This window comes from Trachurus japonicus, chromosome 13 (genome assembly GCF_045865225.1).
Source record: "Trachurus japonicus isolate A0001 chromosome 13, Traja_1.0".
NCBI lineage: Eukaryota > Metazoa > Chordata > Actinopteri > Carangiformes > Carangidae > Trachurus > Trachurus japonicus.
The window spans coordinates 41,062,225-41,082,721 of record NC_140919.1 but is presented as its reverse complement, the minus strand read 5'-3'; the positions used below and the strand labels follow the sequence as shown (position 1 = coordinate 41,082,721).

Sequence of the window (20,497 nt, the reverse complement as noted above, 5' to 3'; positions counted from 1 at the left end):
CCAAAACGTGTGCTAAAGTGCCCTCTTCAGTGGTGAGGACGCGCTATTATGTGCCCTTTTTTTTCCTTTTCGCCCCTGCCCTTCAAAAAGTCTGTGCACGCCACTGGTCAGTGTGATTCACTGGGATGTCAGTCAGACCTAAACTAAGCAGCTCAGTTCTACTCACTTTTCCCAAAATGAGGCTCCAGCTCCAGCTTTCTGTGAGAGCTGAACCTAAACTACACATTTCACAGCTTCGGCCGGGTCATCTCATGAATGATTTATGAATCGCTCCGTCTGAAACTTCATCCATTCATTCTTCCATCAGTTTGACACTGAAGTTCTCCAGGCACTTCTCTGCATAGCAGCACAATAACAGGAACTGTTTATTGGTGTAATCACAGTGATCAGGGCTGAACTATGGAGACTGTATTAACACCCGCCTTATCATACACACACACACACACACACACATGCATGCACACACACTAAAACAAGGCATTCCTGTTCCATTAAATCAGAGTGGGTTTGTTTTTAAACCAAGATGGAAAAAAAACCCAGATTCTAACAATGTACTGTATGTCTGACCTACGTGACCTGTGTGTTCAGTTTATCTCTCAGCACCACCGTGCCGCCTGCACACGGTGTTACTACACACAATAATGACCCGTGTGTTGTGGTATGTGTGTTAAATACACCGTCTGTCAGCTTGTGTTAACATGTCTAAACAACACGGCTTGATTATAATGTTTGCTCTCATATCTTCAGCCGTCCGCTGCCAGATAAACACATTACGACCTGGAGGCTGAAAATACACATCTGGTCATGGAGGAATTCAAATTAAGATTAAAGAAAGAAAAATTCAAACAAAAATCGAATTACTCATGATGATAAACATCCATCAGTCAACCTACTATATCACCATTTCAACTTTATGTGTTTTACTAGCCATTTTATTCTCATACTGCAAAATGTCACACAGTGGGATAGTAGCATTTTTTAAAAGTGGGGTTGTATGATCTAACCTCTTTTAGGCCGTGAAAATAGGTCGTTTCTTTGGGTCCATTCACAACACTGTATGTTGTAAATCTCTGGGCAGGGCTATTATGGGCTGGCGTTGCTAACGGGAGGAGTGCAGAGAGTCTTCTACTGCAATTAAAGTACTTAGGGGATATTTGTAGATCATACAACCCCACTTTAAAAAAATGCTACTACCCCTTTAAAGTGAATTCATTGCAGACTAAATCAGTGGTGCTCATATTAATAGCTTATAACTATAATCAATAATAAAGCCACTGATAGGGGTTTCACACTGGCAGGGCTCCATGCTGGTTCTGGTTCCCAAACCCAGTTCAGAACCAGTCGGCCTCGTTCAGGCTGAAAAAAATAACATGTTTGGAACCTGAAAAGTTGTTTCTCAAGGAAACCAAGAAATAGTTGGTTCTTTCCTGCGAACCGCGACATCACCAGTGGGCGTGTCGTATTCTAGGTTGTGAAGATGAGCAGGAAGGAGGAGGACGAGGAGGAGAGGGCAGCGACTTTTGCTGTGGTCTGCTCAAGAAACAAAATGTTTGGTGGCGACTTGGACAAGAAAAGAAGTTGTATGAAAAAGTAATTCTTCTCTTTGAACTCTTGGAAGAGATGGACCAAGGCTGGGTTCACTACGACGCCACACCTAATCATTTATAAACTTTAAAAAAAAAACTGAAGCATGATTACAGAGACAGCAAAAACACAAAAATATTGCCACTGTTGTGTTTACTTCCTCCTGAGTGATGCAGAGAAACATACGCCCACTTTGGTTCCACTTAAACTGATGTGAACGTGAAAGCACCGAGGATCTGAGACTCCAGAACCAGAACCAGAACCAGAACCAGAACCGTGTCTGTCTGAAAGCACCCTGATATTGTCTAGACCAGGGGTTCTCCACTAGTCTCACTCTGGGCTCCACATGTTCCCATGGTCATTAAGTCACGACCCACTTTTATAGAATTCAAACCAAGAATTTTTTTTTAAAGCCTTTAAAAACTCATTTAGCTCTTTATTGAGCAAAGTGCATTTCAGAGCACATGAATGAAACTGAGGAGTTACCATGACAACTGCATGTACGGAAGTGAATAAAAACATATCAAAATGGAGACCAACAAAACGATATATTTGACTTCTAATGCATCTCTGCATTCAGAGCATGTTCACTAAAGTGAATAAATATCAAATTGCACAAAATAAAGACCCACAAAACAAAACAAGATTCACTGCATTCAGGCCACATTAATAAGAAAGTGAGGAGGAGCATTACAACTGCATGTGTTCACGTGTCTCGTGCCTTTCAATATAAGTTATTTTTCAAAATAAAAGACATGTCCAACATCAGATGTACATTAAATATTATTTACTTTTTGGACCAGCTGTCCGCGACCCATCCAGAACGGGTCTAGACCCACTTTTGAGTCCCAACCCACCAGTTGAGAACCACTGGTCTAGTAGACATGTGAAGTTGGAGCTACTAACCTGTAGGAGCAGTGACGTGGACGGTGTACTGGCCCCTCTGAGTGTGGAAACTCCTCACACTGGAGGAGGAGGAGGATGAGTTGGAAGAGGAAGAGGAAGAAGAAGAGATCACGGCGCGAAGTTTCCTCCTCTCCTTCTCAATGTGCTTCATCAGCAGGGCGGCCATCTTGTCCCCTCTTCCTCCCCGCGACAGAGTCTTCCTCATCAGCAGGGCCTGGGCCTCTCGCAGACTGTGGCACACACAGAGATACGTGATGTGAACGAAGATGCAGGACAACATTCGGTCAATCCTCCCTTTCAGTGCTGGGTAGATACACTAACACCTATGGAATTCTTTACCACCAGAAATCAAATCCCAAACAGAATTAAAGATGTTTAGTGCTAAAGCTAAACATCGGCTTAAGCAGCAGCAGAAATGTGAACATTAACTTCTCTCAAGTCACTGTCAATACAGCATTTTACTAATGTTTAATGTATTTAATTTGTCTAAATCTAACCCTTAATCTAAATTTTGTAGCTGTGTTTATTTATTCATGATAACTATTCACTGTATTATTCACTGTATTTGTATTATTGCATTTATTGTAACGGTATTTAGTATCTTTTATCCTTCTTTAGCCTGACCAGGGACAAAGACTGCAAATTAGCTGAAGCTAGACGTCTTGTATGCATCGCATTTTTCATTCTTTGTGGCAATGTTGTATGTATCGTCCCTGCAAAATAAACATTAAAAAAAAAAAACACACATTGTGACGTGATGTGAGGGATCTTTAGGAAACAGTGAAGCCTCCTTTAACAGTGTGTTGTGTTGTTTCAAACTGAATTAGCTGGAAACACAGTTTGTTGGTTCGGTCGAGCTGTAGCACACTGTCAGGCCAGGACAACACTCTGCAGATAAAACAGGAAGGAGAAATGACACGACGAATTTACAGCTCGGCTTTTAAAAAAAGGCCGAGGCTGAGATGAGATGAGATGAGATGAGCTGCAGCTGCGGCTCTAACTACAGGCCGGGGTCTGAAGCACTGAGCTGCTTTATGGCTCTTAAAACCACTGATATATCTTCTCAAAACACAGGAGAAGAGGAAAATGTTGAGTGTTCAATAATCATAGTTTGGCAAATCTCCTCACATCTTTCCATCACATTTACAGCAGAGCGTGTCCCCCCATTTTTCTTCCATTCTTCTTCTTCTTCTTATAATAGTCAAGATGTGCATCAGTTTTCTCCATTAAGATCGTTTCTTCAACCACTGGGCCCAGTTGTTCGAAGGTCATCTGATCGGATTTTGGATAATGGGTTGAATCAAATCTTGAAAATGGGTTGTTCAAAACTAAAAATGGATTCTGAGATCGGATTAGACCACCTACTGTAAAATAATCTTGGTTTTAATCTGGATCAACACCTTCAGTTTGTGTTGTTCAAAACGTTTCAGTAGGATCGGGGAAAACTTTGATCCAAAATATCTGGATTGTTCTGATCCCAGCAGTTTTAAATTAAATTCAAATAAACAAATGGATTACGTGAACCTGATGGCAAAACAATGGATTTCAAAATCTGGATAATTTTTAATCCAGATTGCACCTTTTAAACAACTCGTTCTCTGTCAGTGGCTCCATTGTCCTTCTGTTCATTTTAGTGTCTTTGTATCCCTGGCAACACGACTGAAGATGTGTCCATCAACCATCTTAACTTAATTTGACTTAGAAAGACAACTAGAGTCACAACTTGGAAGACATGTTAACCCTTTATAGGGCACTCATTGAAATACTTTGAAATTCAAAATTCCAACCTTAGATTGTTATTCTAGGATATAACAAAACTTAATTACAATTTTGACATTTTTCAAAATTTTTCATTTTCATGTAGAAATTGAAGGTCAACGAAGTGACCATTTTTGGTTCCTTGTCCGTTTGTGGTAAAGAAAAATTCCAAGAAGTGTATGTATAGAAAATATAAGAAAAACACATAAAGTGCAAAAATTATTAAGTTTTAGAACATGTATGGCTTTTAAATTGGAATTATTGTAATAATAATAATATATATGTATATAAGCATTTGTATAAATAATATGTATATCGTATTTTATACGATTATAAAGTCACTCATATTCACTATTTGTAGCTTCAAAATGTCTTGAAATTAGTTAAAATTCTCTCTGAATTACTGAATGGTTATATAAAAACCTTAGACAACATTAATTAATCTAAAGAATTTTACACAACTGTTTATAAGTCATAAACTGAGAAAAATCACTCATATTCACTATTTATAGCTTCAAAATGTCTAAAATTCTCTCTAAATCACTGTTAAGTTATATAAAAACATTAGGCAACATTAAAACACAATTTCCTAAGTTTTATTGCCTTATTTGTGAGGGAAATGCACTTATATGGTTTGTTACCTGAATAGGGCATAATGTCCAAAAACAGACACTTCAGTGTTTACCATAAACGGGCGTATGATCAAATATGGTCACTGCATTTTTCATGGTGTATTTTCACTCATTTCACTAAGATCTCCACAAACAATACTTATGTCATGACTTAGCACAACTAATCAACTGTAAAATGTGTGAGTGTCATCAACTTAGCTTGATTAGTTGTGATGTATCGATCTAATTACTACCACGAGCCGAGCCGACTGAGCGTATTTTTCCGCGGTCGAAAAAAAGAGAAAGTTAGCGGCATTCCTGGTCTCTGCTGACTACGTATGTATTATCATTTCTTATTACTAATTACTTATTTAGCCTACTTTGTTTTGATGCTAATGCAGCATTATTATGAGTATTAGTCAGGGTCTTACGCAGAATAAATCAGTCATACAAAGATTAGACTACTGGGGTTTTTATGGGCCCTACTGGGCGCTGGGCCCCTAGAGTTATCATCACCTTTCTCCCCTGTACAACGGCCCTGGTGATTGGTGGTGCAGCACTACAGATGGTTGGAGGTGTCAGCAGGTGGTGTTAAAGCATCGTCGGCCTGTGATTGGATGTTCAGCCTAGTCTGTCTGGTCCTGACCCTGGCTTTGACCCTTGACCTCCATGACTTCCATGACCTCCTTGACCTCTGGCCTGTGACTCAGGGGTGTGTGTTGATCGTCAACACTGAGGGTTTCTCACACTGCGTCTCGATGTGTTGACCTCTGTCAGGCTGCAGGTCAGAGCTGCTTTCACCTCCTCTGACCCCGGCCTTCAGCTGCTCGCCTTTTAACCAACACAGGGAGACTGAACCGTGATGCTTCCTGATGAAGGTTGAACTGACCACAGTCAAAGCTCCTTATGGTTAAAGGGATAGTTCACCCAAAATTGAAATTTCACTCATTATCTCCTCCCCCTCATGTGGACTAAGGGCTGGGAGAAGTTTCAGAGTCCTCCGTGGCTTCTCTGAGTTACAGGGGGTCTCGGCGTAGCAGTACTTGTCCATATAATGGTTGTCAATGGATACCAACTTTCTTCGTCCAAAAAGACACACCAAAAAACATCCAAATACCTCCATGCTGCTCGTCTGCAATGTCCCTCTTGTATTGAAGCCCCGACATGAGAAATTGTTCTGAAAAAAACTAAATAAGTATATATTTTAAGCTTGTTTGTAGCGGAAGCTCCTGGTGTCTCAGTTCACTGCTCTTCCTGTGTCTTTGCACTGACCGGCAGAACAATTTCTCATGTCGGGGCTTCAATACAAGAGGGACATTGCAGATGAGCAGTATGGAGGTATTTGGATGTTTTTCGGTGTGTCTTTTTGGACGAAGAAAGTTGGTATCCATTGACAACCATTATATGGACAAATACTGCTGCGTGGACCCCCCTGAATTTTGGGTGAACTATCCCTTTAAGCTCTCAGTGAAGCCTCAGATCCTCAGGAAATGGTACTTGAAGACCTGAGGCTACAGAACCAGTTTCTTTTATTAATAATCAGCTTTTACTTTCCTTTAATTGTATTGCTTACATTTGTTTTAATTTGCTTTTATTCTAAAATTGGCAGAAAAAATTAACAATACTGTTGTTGTACTGAGTTAACTACCTACGAGACCGTCAAACACTTCCTGTCCCACCGCTGACAGGATTCAGGGGTGATGTGTTTAATAAAAAAGGTTATCATAAACACTGTTGTATGAATTGGCAGAAACACACGTGGTCCAGTGTTTAGTGAGAAATACCAGGTGAAGAGCTCCACCTGCTGTCTGGACAGAGAACTGCATCAACTCTGCAGCAAAAACAAAGGGTGGGAGAGGAGGAGGAGGAGGAGGAGAAGGAGGAAGGATAAAAGCAGAAGTGCAGTAAATTGATGACAATTTTTTATCATTTTGTGGTCGAATTGGTCCTGACCTTTGCCATCATCTCTTGGTTTGGCCGTCTCGAACTGCCTTAGACTTAGATTGCCAAAAGCCGAATCAAATAGACTGAAAAACTCTTTCATAACACAAACCATTATCCAACTTAATTCAAATACTAAACAATTATGATACACTCTTATTTTTTTATTTATTTTTTACCTCGATTGTATGGAACAGCTCCCAGTTTGCCCTCTGGGGTACTGCCATCCAATGTTGTTCAATGTTGTGTAGAGTTTGTGTGGATGTGCTCTATACTGTATGTTCTGTGTTTCCCTTTTGGGACAATAAAGTTTCAAGTTGAAGTTGAAGGAGAGAGGAGTGTAAAGATGCAGCTTCATTGGTACAGACTAGGGATGTCACGATTATACATTTTCTTGGTACGATTATTGTCAGAGAAATAATCACGGTACTACGATTATCACGATTATTATGCACTAATTAATTTCACAACACTATGAATGTGTAAAATCAAATATAGTCAAAATATAATTACATTACTCACTGTTTACACAAAATATTTCAAGTATCTATTAATATATGACCAATTCTTAACCCCCAGGGGAAACATTTGAAATATTCAGGTCATAAATTGTCATCTATACCAAATGTTTGCGTTTATTTTAATCGTTTTTTGTTTTGTTTTGCTTTATGTTTTTATTCTAAATGACACGCTAACATTTAAATTCCTACCAATTCAATGTTACGTTAGTTAAATGGACCTGTATCTGAGCATTTACCTTTATTTTTGCGCATATCTGCAAATAAGGTTCCAACATCAAATTTTTGTGAAAGTGACGGTATTTAGGAATCTTTACGATTAAATAATTGTGGCGTTTTAATACCACGATTAATTGTGAAAACAAGTAGGCTAATCGTGACATCCCTCGTAGAGACGGAGTAAACCTGTGGTGTTTGCTGACCTGAGGTCTGGGGCAGCTGAACAGTAACAACCAGCACTCAGCAGTTCTCTCACCTCAGCAGCTGCTTCTTTGCTCCTCCGGCCTTCGCTCTCTTCACCTCCTTCGTCTTCGTCTCGGCTCCGCCCCCCCTCGGACCCGGGTCGGGGGTGTGGTCTGGGACCTTAGACCTGGCCGCTCTCTGGTTCTCAGATGAATAAAACTCCACGTGTGAGATTTTCAGGACCCCGCCTTCACTTTCCTCTGACTTAGACCTTGGACTAGGTTTTACTTTCGGTCTGTCTCCAACTTTAACCCCAGACTGTGACTCCAGAGCTGCTCCTCCTTTCCCCTTGGACCCTGGGTTTGGGCCTGTGGGGGATGCAGATGGTTCTGTTGAGTTCTCATGGAGGACCTTCTCATCTTCTGTCACTGAGCTTTCTACAGTCTCAGACCCGGTCCCGGCCTCTAGGTTCTGGGCTACAGGCTCAGACTCTGGATGTAGGCCTACTCTGTTCTGAATCTCAGTGGCTCGGTCGGGTTGGGTCTTGGATTCTGAGAGTAAGGCCTCCTCGTCTTCAGACCCCGGATCAGACTTGAGGTTTGGGCTTTTTTCCATCGTCTGTGCTCCGTCCTCTTTGGCTGCAGCGTCTTTGGTCCAGTTTGGGTCCAGGGTCCAGGGTCCCGGTTTAGATCCAGGTTCAGTTAACAACAGTCCCTCAGCTGTGGTCTTCACCTTCACTCTTTCACTTATGGTGGCGATTCTGGTGGAGACGATTGGAGACAGAAAGGCAGCGGGGCCCAGACGTGCTTCAGTGCCGTGGTGGCGTTGAGCAGGTTTGGTGCTTCTCCTGGGGGCAGCGGTTGGTCCTGGAGGGTGGTGGGTGGGGCTGAACTGGACGAGAGGCCGGTGGGGGACGATGACGATGGTGGGGTGGACTGAGGTCAGGTCAGGCTGTTCCCCCGGCAGAGGAAACGTTACGGTGGAAAACTCGCAGCGAGTGCCGTGGAATCCTTGCCGGCAAACGCAGCGGTTGGACTGCCGGCACAGCCCTCCGTTACGGCAACGGGGAAAACATCTGGCTGTGGGAGGACACAAGGAGAGGAGACAAGGAGAGGAGACAAGGAGAGGAGACAAGGAGAGGAGACAAGGAGAGGAGACAAGGAAAGCAAATGAGGAGAGACAGAAGACAAAAAAGTAGCAATAACATTTCATCACAAAGCTGTGTGCACCTTGCCTCTGCAGGCAGGTATAAGGGGCTTCCCTGAAGAGCAGCAAGGGCTTTGTGTGACCTTGATATTGTGGACGATGAATTTCACTTTTTGTTTCAATGCCCTCTGTATTAATGAACCAAGGAAACTCATCCACTTTTGCAAAGGTTCAGGTGAAGAACCCCGACTTATCTGGATGTCAGAGTGTGATATGTTGAGCTGGTTTTTCAAGGAGATCTATGTCCTAGCCAGGTTTATTGAAAAAGCATAGACTCTGAGACAGAAAACATTACATCCTACATAAGACTATTATTGTTTTGGTTATTTTGAGAAACCGTCTGTTAACGCAGAAGTTTTTGTTGCATAAGTCTATGGGCATATATCTATGAGTAGACTTGTAAGCCATCTTTGAATGTATGTATTTATATTGTCTAGTAAGACAATCAATCAATCAATCAATCAGTCAATCATAAGGATAGTTGTGGTACTGTTTACCACTGATTTTGAAATTGTGAAACTGAAAGCCTTGTTGGAAAGTACCGGACAGTAAGGACAGTTATCTTTCGTGCCATCAAGCTGTGGAATAACTGCCCCCTCCATATACGACAATCTAACAGCAAGTCCTCATTTAAACACCATCTAAGAATGCACTGTTTAACAGCTGAGCAATAATCCAGTCTGGCAAGTTTAATATCTTATCCCTGTTTCGTCCCGTCTGTTTTGTTCTTGTTAAATGACTGATATTAAGACGACTACCAACTTGTTTAAATGCAATCAAATGTAAGGCGTAAAATGTAAGATTTCACAGCACCAATGTGCTGTTGTAAGTATTACTGCAAACACGATGTATTAAGATGTCTATTTGACTGATATGATATTGAAAATGTGGTATGTGATATGTTTTTTACATCTCTTTTCGATGTATGGTACTTCGGACCCCAGGAAGACTATAGCTTGTGCCATTGGCATCAGCTATTGGGGATCCTTTTAAATAAATAAATAAAATCCAACTTTTTATGGATGGATAATTATGGTCTAAATGCACCCTGGGATTCATATCATAGTTGAATAACAGATATGTCAGTCAGACACAGCTCTCTTACACAGATGCTCTCACTTTGAAATTGAAATTCTTCATGAACATTAAAGAGGAAAAAGACGTGAGCCAATGGAAAAACAAACTGACCTGCTTTTTCTGTGTGTACACAACTTTCAGACTTGTAATATTTGGACAAGACATGTCAGTCTCTCTGTCTCTGCATCTATCTGTCCATCCACCACGTCTCTCTGTCTGTTGTTTGTGTGTTTTATGTGTGTTTGTGAGTTTCCGTTCTTTCAGGACAATGTGACCAAACAGAACGGCTTTACTCTGCCGGCTCTGAGCCCCTGGGACTTGCAAGGCGTGTGTGCATGTGTGTGTGTGTCTGTGTGTGTGTGTGTGTTAAGCCTACACACAGAAAGGGTAAATCTGTTTCCATTCATTCACGAGTTTCTGCAGGACATTCACAGCCGCATAATCCCGTCCTGAAAGAAACCATTGGCCTTGTCTGTGTGTGTGTGTGTGCAGCCTCAAAGACATTTACATACAACTGATCTAACAGACGAACGGCCAGTGTGTGTAGTGGAGGTAATGTTGTGTGTTTTTTTCCACTCTCATATAAAACAAACCACAGACATTTATCCAAATCATGTTTGCTGGTATCAAGTGCAATATATTCAGTTGTCATGTTAAAACAACCAGCAGCACCTTCATCACCGCAGCAACAGCTCGCTCAGCCTGTATGGGATGTTCCTGGTACAATGTGAAGGGAGTTCTTCCCTAAAAATGTACATTATCATCTCCAACATAAAAAATAAAGGACTTAGGCTACTCCCACTTGTGGCCAGTGCATCATTCAAAAGCATGTGGATTGAATAATAACCACTGTAGATGTGGTAACCATACAGTCCTGAATCACTGTAAATCCCAAGGCGACACTGAACCTCTCATGAATCCAGCTTCACACATGGATCCTGGTGAATTCACAACTTTGATCTAAGTCATAAAGCACTTGAGTGGTGACTCAGAATCAGTCTGCCGTTATATATGAAAAGGCTAAGCTGTGTAGTCCACATTTGGAGGTTTACATACCTGCAGCACATTGACACTGAAATAAAAAAACACATCCCAATGAAGTGCCAGAACCTCAGCTTTAATTTGAGAATCTTAACATCAACACAGGTCCCACTGTGGTGTGTGGTGGACCATAAACCATTATTGGACGCACTCACTGTTACTAACTAAACTGTTTCTTCAGCAGCTGTGTCCTTTCAATGTTGGTTCATGCACTACGAGCTGCTACAGGACAATTGGAGCAACATCTACTGTGATTTCTATTGGCTCTTTAGCAACTTATTGGCTAATAATGTACAGTAAAAAAAAACCTTCAAAACTGTGGGAAAGTGTCCTGTTATTGTTGTCTTATGTCAACTGAAGAATTAAATGTGTTTATTTGGGTGTTTTAGCTCTCTGAAAAAGACGCAAATGAGATACTCGGCAAAAATGTGACGAATCAGATTCGACTATGAAAATCTTAGTCGGGGACACCCCTAGTAGAGACAAACTGCTGACAGAACTAGAGGTCTACATGGCACTGATGCAAGATGCAAAACTCAGTGGATGACATGTCACCTTTCAGCAGGATAACCAACCAAAGGGTTCTTTCCTGCACCACTTTAAAACCATCACAGCTGATCCTTTTCAAAATGTCCAACTTTACATCAGAAATAAACGTGTTTACAGTTTTGGTCCTCCTTCATGATGATGTTTACATTTGATCAAGGCTCAAAGTCATGTAGGATGGGGGGGGGTGGCCACTTTGAGTGACAGGTAGGTGATCATATGGTTGCCACAAACACCAAAGTCTTGGCTCCACAAACACATTCCCACTTCTTTACCCATCTTTAAAGGTACATTGTGTAAGTCAGGGTTCCTACAGCTTAAGCCAAGTTAAATTTAAGACTTTTTAAGACGTTTTTAAAGCCACTTGAAATTAAATTTAAGACAGACTTCACATTAAACACAAATGCAAAAAAAAAAAAAACATCACCACATACATAGGGTTAGGGACAGTTTTACCCACTTTCCTATGTGGTCCAAGGTAAAGTGACTGCTACATGAATAATTGGGGGGGAGTGACATCATTTAACAGCTGTGTAGTTGTGGAGAGGAGATGATAAACTAAAACGGACACGTTTGCTCGTTCGTATGTTTCCATCCAAAGTGATTCAAATAACTGGGAAATGCGCATTAAAAGAAATTTGAGTTCTGTCTGTTTCCATTAAAATTACGGACTTTGGTGAAAACTACAAACTTGCACGAGTTTTCCGTAGCTGTCCTTTCAAAATAAATGCATAAAAAGTCCGAAAAAAATAAATAAAAACTGACTCGGGAGCTGGTGGCGGTGAGAGATTTAGAGGTGACGGCCGCCACTAACTTCTCTGTGTCAGAATGTTACCAATTATTTTGAGATTTGACCACTTGTTTACATAGAGGCTTGTTTAAGCCATTACCTGCAGCAGCTGTCGTCCGTCGTCCGTCTGCCATCTGCCCAATTTCACGAGAATGCAGCATGAAAAATACGACTGAGTTGCTTGCGATCTACAACCACACCGCTAGATGGGAGTAATTCTTACACAATATACCTTTAAATTAGCTGGGAGGCATTGTGAGGTGGTGACAGCATTAGCCTAAGCTTCAAAAACACTCTCTACACTTTACACTTTTGAGGTTGATAGGAAGCATATATGCATAGTACATTACAACTAATTAGTACTGAAGCACATTGCTGGTCCTGTCTTTTGTGCATCTTTTTAGATTCAGATTTAAAAAGTAAAATCCTATCAGGACACAGACATTATAAGGTAGATTGAGGCTCTGTGGTTCTGGCTGCAGGAACCAGATGTTCCTGTGGTCCAGATGACTTTTAGTGAGGAGCTACAGCGGTCTTCTCCTTTAACATTTACCATGACATGACAATAAATTATCAAAACACAGATGTGCTGAAATTCAAACACAGTTCAAAAGGTACAAAGGTGTGTTACTATATCCAACTCATTGATGAATTTAGTGGGAATTTGATCTTCATCATTTCTGGCTTTCATCGTTTTTGTAATATTTTGTGACATCGTACTGTAGTAGTTTTGTGTTTGCTCTGCACATGGGGTTTTACGGAGAATAAGAAAGCTGAATATCATTAGGTTTATTCTTTAACATCAACCGATCAGCCATTCCTAACACTGAGAGTGTGGTTTGATTCAAAGGGAGAAGAAATGGCGACAGCAGCCTGTACTCACGCTTGGTGCATCTCTTGGTTCGGGGCGACAGAGTCCATCCGACGCAGCACTGACCTCCACAGACATGAGGGCTGCACAGACAGAGAGAGGGACATTTTTCATTTTATAACTCAGTCAACGGTAATATAGCTCTGACATCGGAGCATTAAATAGCCCATTGGCAACCACCATCACTGGCAATATGGAAGAAGGAGTTGATAACTTGTCTTGGACTGGAGAGATTGACATACATTGTTAAAGGTAAACAGGAGGAGTTTGCTTGTATTTGGGAATCATTTATGTCATTCCTGACCAATGAAACAGATAACACTGTCTGAATAACAGGTTATGAAATGATCCTGCCTTTAATTTAATTTAATTTAATTTAATTGTATTTTATTTATTTATTTTTGTCTCATTTTATTCTTATTTATTTATGTATTTATTTATTTTACTCCATTAGTCTGATGTCACTATTCATTCGCTTTTTTTTTTTTTTGTCTGTTCGAGGGGATATGGGTGAAAATGTTTGTACATTCAATGTTGAATTTGAAATGCATTTGAAATTTCAATTTAAAAAATATTGTTAAAAAAAAAAAAAAATAGCCCATTGGCCTTCTGGGAAAAGGAGTCAATTAACAGACCAACACAGGGTCGCCCCACCCCCAACCCCCAACCCTCACCCTCACCCTCACCCTCATCAAAGTGACAGGCCAACGCAACTTCACAGCCATGTGTAACAGGAAGTTTGTGTGTGTGTGTGTGTGTGTGTGGGAGCTAATCACTGGACTTTATTTAAGAAGGAAGAGAGTACACACAGTGGGGGCTTCTTCCTGGTTACTTTGCCTCAGCAGTGAACATCATGCGGGTGAAGACAGGAGTACACACTGTAAACACGTAACAAAGCCGAGGATTAATCCAGGTTTAACGCTGAGGTAACCCACCCTCAGCGGTTTCAGCGCTCAGATTTCAATCGCTTTTTCATGCGCTTTGGTTTTTAATAAAATAACAACATTAACACAACAAATTTGAAAGGACTCATTAAACAGACTGGGGGCTGGATTCGTGTTTGATAAGCGGCTATGGAAACAGGATGGTGGAGAGAAAGACATGTCCTTTAAATGTTGCCGGCTCAGTGTGGACACGGCCTCTCAGCAGAGGATTTAATCATTACTCACAGTGTACTGGCTGTATTGTGGCCGCAGGAGGAGGCCCCCCTATAACGCTCTCTCCCACACACACACACACAGGGTGCTGGTGTGTGAGTTAGTGGTGAAGCTCTGTTTAGACACACTCATCTACAAACACACACTCAGCACTGAACCTGTACACACACAGACAGTCTGGGCAGATCTCACAGACTGTGTCCGACGTCACCCCCCCGCACTTGTTACTGTATAGTTTTATTATAGTAGGGAGGTTAAGCCACTTTTGACTTCAAGTCATGATGCAAAGGTCCTCTTTGGCATGGAAGTACCTTAGGGTCGTAGTCGTACAAATAAATCTATCCTAAGACACAAGTGTAATCACACTTTGTATCCGAAATAAACTAAAAAATAGCTCAAATTGTCATGGTAAGGAGAACATCATTGTTTTTTTTAGTCTTGGAACCTATTTTATTGGATTCCTTGACCCCAAAAATTTACATTTTACCCTGGTCCAGTACACAGTACACCCAGGTCCACCGCCTGGATCTAGTGTTTGATGCTGCTTCCACATCTGGACCAGTTCTGGCACACACAGAAACTACTGCAGCTTCCAGATGGGTCAGACTTGGGCAGAGGACCCAGGTTTATGGCCAGAAGATTCACATCTTGAACTCAAAGTGATGTCAAACATCAGCATCAGCAAACATCTGCATCACGTTTCTATAGTTTGCAGGCTGATTTTCATGGGGACGGACTGAGAGAGTGAAGGCGGTGGAAGATATAAAGCAGAAACATGTGGTGTGTACTTCTTTAAATGGAGTACTAGGGATGTCACGATTACTTGCTTTCACAATGAATCGCGGTATGAAACGACACAATTAATTGATCGCAAAGATTCCTAAATACCGCCACTTTCCAGAAAAGATTATGTCTGTACCATCTCGACAGATGTGCACCAAAGTAAAGGTAAATGCACAGATACTGGTCCATTTACCTAACGTAGCATTTAATCGGTACGAATTTAAAAGTTTGCATGTCATTTGTAATAAAACAACAACAACAAAGAAAAAAAACGATTAAAATAAACCTTAACATTTGGTATAGATGACAATTAATTCCCCTGAGGAACATAATTGGTCCTTTATTAATAGATACTTAATAATTAATTAGCATTGTAATTAGTTAGACCATATTTGATTTTACACATACATAGTGTTGTGAAATTAATTACCGGTAATGCATAAATATCGTGATAATCGTAATACCGTGATTATTTCTCTGACAATAATCGTACCAAGAAAATCTATAATCGTGACATCTCTATGGAGCACAGTCACTTCATATCAGGTTTTACTAAGTTCACCCTCTTGTCAATGTTAGGAAGAAATACAAGCATACAAGCTGTGTTCGCCCACCACAGCTCCTACACCCTCAACCGCTGCAAATATTCTCCCTTTATCTCCCTGAGAGGACACTGAGCCGTCTGTTAGCTCCCTCTTTCCTCTTTTCATCTGCTGTTTTCTGTCCCACTCTGTCTCCACACTGAGGGGGGGGGGACTTGACCCCCGCCACTCTGTGAAGAAGACGGTGAAGAGCTTCCACTGTTTGATCAAAGTGAGGAGCTCGATCTCACTAGTGAACATCTGAGCAGTGGAAAACACTTCATCTTCTCACAGCTTTTAGAACACAAGCAAGTCCAATGCAACCTTCCTGTTTAGTCGACGACCACACAGCGACACTTTCTCATAAATATCAATGGTTTTTTAACAGTAGGCCCAACTAAAATGATTTATAGATCATTCTTGAGCCATTAATAACAGATTGGGAGGTGGAACATCTCTGTCCTCTGTGACCTTCCTCACCAAACTCCTCCATAAACGTCAGCTGGTTCAGATTTTTATGTTATTACATTCACAACTGTTCTGCATTTTATATCTTGTACTTGATTATTTCATGTTTTATGTATCTATACTGTATCGTAAGGCATCCATGATAAGAAAAACGCAGATAAATGAAATGTTTGATGCTTATTTTTAAAGGGACATTGTGTAGTCGCTAACAAACCAGATGTCATTTTAGTCACAGAAGTCCAAAGAAAGACGGTAAAACAATACCACATCGCCATGACAACATATTGTCACGTGTATTGTTTTGCCTCGTGCTGACGGACCACTTGTTTACATAGAGGCTTGTTTATGTCCGTCTGCCGTCTGCCCAATTTCACGTGAATGCAGCATGAAAAATACGATTGAGCTGCTTGCGATATACAACCACAACGCTAGATGGGAGGAATTCCTACACAATGTACCTTTAACTTTTTCATTAAAGCAGAAGTAAGTGATATATTTGTGTTAATCTAAGTCTTAAATAGTTGTATCTTCCGACAGCAATCACTTCTATAGAGTGTTTGGTCTGAAACACGGGTCTGTCAGTCACTCTGCTCTGCTCTGAGCCCAGGAGAAAACTTTCCTTGTATCCTACAACCTTTATCCAATGAGGAGAGAGAATGGCATAAAGGGGCAGTCCTCTCTGTGTGTGCAGCCAAGGGATGCGCCTGAATGTGGTGACGTAGGGACGAGGACCAATAGATCCATGACGAGGGCGGGGGCTGCTAACTCCGTCGGCTGACAAGACGTTATGGTGCGTTCAGGGCAACCCGTAACTTGTGTTTTTCCGACCTGTGAACTCGTACCAGTTCGATCTGGTACGAGTTCACGGGTCAGAAGTTACGAGTGGCCGTTATAGTGACTTTCACAGGTAAAACAGGTCGGAAAAACACGAGTGGGTTGCCTGGAACGCTACAAAGTCGTAAGTTGTGACTTGAAGCTGTAACTTACGGTTTCAAAAGCCTGCCTGGAACGCAGCATTAGCCAAAACCACCGGATCGCTTACTTCTGCTTTAACCTATAATCCTAACTGTCTGCAACAGAATAGACATTTAAAATAGAAACAGCCTTTTTACTCACACATTCGACTCAGAGGGTTCAAATACGTATAGAGGGTTAAAAGACCATCACACTCAGTAAGTCAGCATCGGGGGTTGTTTTTTCTTTTGTGTGTCGGTGTGTGTGTGTGTGTGTGTGTGTGTTAACAGTCTGACAGACGTTCTGAAGTCAAGAGGAACTCCTTGCCCTTTTCACACACTTATACAAACATGCCTGTTTGTAACCTCTTTAAAACACACACACACACACACACACACACACACACACACACCATACCCAGATCTAATCCTAAAGCCTGTGAACTGACTGGCCTTATAAACTGTGTGTGTGTTTGTTTGGGGGGGGGGTGCTGTAGAACTGGCCTCAAGTGCAAGTCTGACTGACGGTCAAGTGATGGATACAAAGTCAACACACACACACAGACACACACATACACACACACATACACACACAGAATTTCACACATTCCTGGAGCGTCTGCAGCCCAACACACCTGGAGGAGATGATTGTTCGGATGTTTTATGGTCACACACACTCGGTCTTCATCGCCTACATCAGGTGAAATGTCCCACACGCCAAATCATCTTCAGCTGAACTCAGTTTTATCTGAAACATCTGTACAGCTGTGAAGAGAGAGATGCTGCTCTCTTTTTTAAAATTAAACCGATCCCTTTTTATTTATTCATTTATTTATTTTTTGACGACACAACACAACAATCATGCGTTCTGGAAAATGATGAGCTGATTGATTGACTTATTTTCTCATCTATAAAATGTGCCTCATTGCATTGAGAGATTTTTGGAGGATTTTAAACTTACACACTCTAGATTCAGTCATAAACTGTTAATATAGCTAATCTGAGTAAATTTAACACTGGGAGTTGAAGTTACTCTCTATTACTCTCTACAATTTTTAAATCAAGGAAAGGACAAGGAAAGAAGGTAAATATAAATGTGTCCTTCTTCAAAAGCTAATGCTCTGTATTTGTGTTGGGCTACTAACTGATAACACAGGCTACCCATCGGCCTCAGCTCTACAGTGAGACCATCCATCCATCATCCATCCATCATACATCCATCCATCATCCATCCATCAGAACAGACAAACAGCTGTCAAGCAACATCTGCTTCTCTGATATAAAGTCCCAGGGTGCACTTCAGCCAGTCACACAGCTCCAGATTCACACAACAGTGAACTCCTTCAGTTCAATTTGCTCCTGAAATACTTTTTTTTTCTCCCTTTGATAAATCCAGTAACCATGGTAATGTGTTTGGATTACAAATTAAGCTTTCATGTGGAACACCCCCCATTTCATTTTCAGTGTGTGTGTGTGCAGACTCTTGGTCAAACAAAACAAGCCATCATAGAATAGTAGCCTACCTAAATGATTTATAAAGACCACTTGCTCTTTACAACCTGACATTTAATCATCCATTCATTCATTCAGTTTCAGTGTATGATTATTTGTTGATTATTTGTTTGCACTATAATTAATGATTTTAACATAGGCTAATATATAATTTCAGAATGGATGTGCTGCGTCTACTGTTATAGGAGCACAGAGTTTGGGTTTGAGAGCAAACTGATGTATGATCAGCAGTAGGCTAGGCTAAGAGCAGTGTGTTGAGAGGAGCTGGAGCATTTTATTAAAACATGGTTGAGCTTTTGAGTTGTTCCCACTTCTTTAGATGAACCAACATGTTAACAGTGTTTGTTTGTCTTGAGCCAGAGGAGGAGTGACTGAGGTATGAACCCGGTGTCACCTCAAAACACTGCAACAGCTGTGGAGACAAATAATGATCCTGCTCACCCGGTCAGCACGGCTCTCCTGCGGCCCCCGGCCTCATGCCCCCCGCCGGGACCCCTCGCTGCCGCCGGCTGGCTGTGCTCCAGCCTCGGGGGGGTCGGTCTGCCGGTGCCGGTGCCCTGCCTCTTCTCCTCAGCCTCCCGGTGCTGGGGCGGCTCGCCCGGGCTGTCCCCCCGGAGAGGATGAAGCGTTAACATCCAGCCCGTCCACAGGCACAGCACACACAGCCGCATGTCTGAGCCCAGCTTCAAAAAAAGAAAGAAAGAAAAAAGAAAGAAAGTCTGCAAGTTGTTTGTGTGTATGTGTGTGTGTGTGGTGCAGTTAAAACACCGTAAAATGCATGGTGCGCCCCGGAGAGACCTGAGGTGACGGACTTTCGCCTGTTGGAAACTTCCCAGCCAATCTGACCCCCCAGGTCGCCCGGCCTCTGGATTTATACCGCCGTCGGCCAATAGGAGCAGAGCAGCTCCGCAGCCAATAGGAGTAAAGCTGTGGTCTTTGGTTTACATTTATTATTCTAAAGAGAGAAGGAAAATGTTACTTTTTGATTTTGATTTTTGGTAAAATTCTTTATTCATAAAAGTAGATAAGAAAACCCCTTGTTTTGTTGTTTTCAGAAAAGAAATGGAGCTTTTTTAAAATATATATATTTAGGCCTACTAGGCAAATTCAACAAATCAAAGGGCTATTTAAAACAATAATGGGCTTCATGCACAGCTCCTATAGGCTAGGCCTACTTCCTGAACTTTATTTCCTTTATTTCCTGTTATTACAAACTGATTAATCCAGGTGTGTCTGACCTCACAACGATGGTCAGACACACAGTTTGTCCAATAATGTAAGACAGGAAATAAATAAATATTTCAGGAAGTAGTGGAGCTGTGCATAAAGCCCAACCTTTTTATTTACCCCTGGCTCATCGTTCTTTCTGTATGCTGTTCGTTATAGCCTTATTTGTAGGGCTATTTCTTCTTTTTTCAATAATGAAAAAATGTTTAAAGATAATATATAACGAGAGAGAGAGAGAAATTCTGTCATTTGTTAGGAGAACAAAGAGCCACTGCTTTAGAAGCAGCAAAATATGTTTGTGCCTGTCACAAAAAGAGAGAAGAGCTGCTCCTGCTTAATGATGTCTACTCATCTACTCTGTTTGTTCATTAGTATCATCTTTATTATTAGGCTATATTATCTGTTTATTTATTTATGTTGTATGTGTTATTTTACCATTTTTGTAACGCTTTGGTAATATTGTAATGACAGTCATGCCAATAAAGCTTGTGAAATTGAATTGAAATTGAAAGAGAGAGAGACCTCTGGCTGCAGAGGCTTTTGTTTTGAAGGGGGTTACCGGAAG

The 20,497-nt window shown here is 41.3% G+C and overlaps 1 protein-coding gene across 1 annotated transcript in view; it reads right to left on the bottom strand.

Moving 5' to 3' along the window:
- The window catches only part of ltbp4 (latent transforming growth factor beta binding protein 4), a 104,481-nt gene extending 85,105 nt beyond the window's left edge, over positions 1–19,376 (bottom strand). The window contains exons 1-4 of the mRNA XM_085796719.1: positions 19,147–19,376; positions 13,264–13,334; positions 7,794–8,799; positions 2,491–2,720 (exon numbers count right to left, since the gene is read on the bottom strand). Of these exons, the coding sequence (XP_085652845.1) occupies positions 2,491–2,720; positions 7,794–8,799; positions 13,264–13,334; positions 19,147–19,376 (1,537 nt within the window). The remainder of the gene's footprint in view (positions 1–2,490; positions 2,721–7,793; positions 8,800–13,263; positions 13,335–19,146) is intronic.
- Between the last annotated feature and the right edge of the window lie 1,121 nt (positions 19,377–20,497).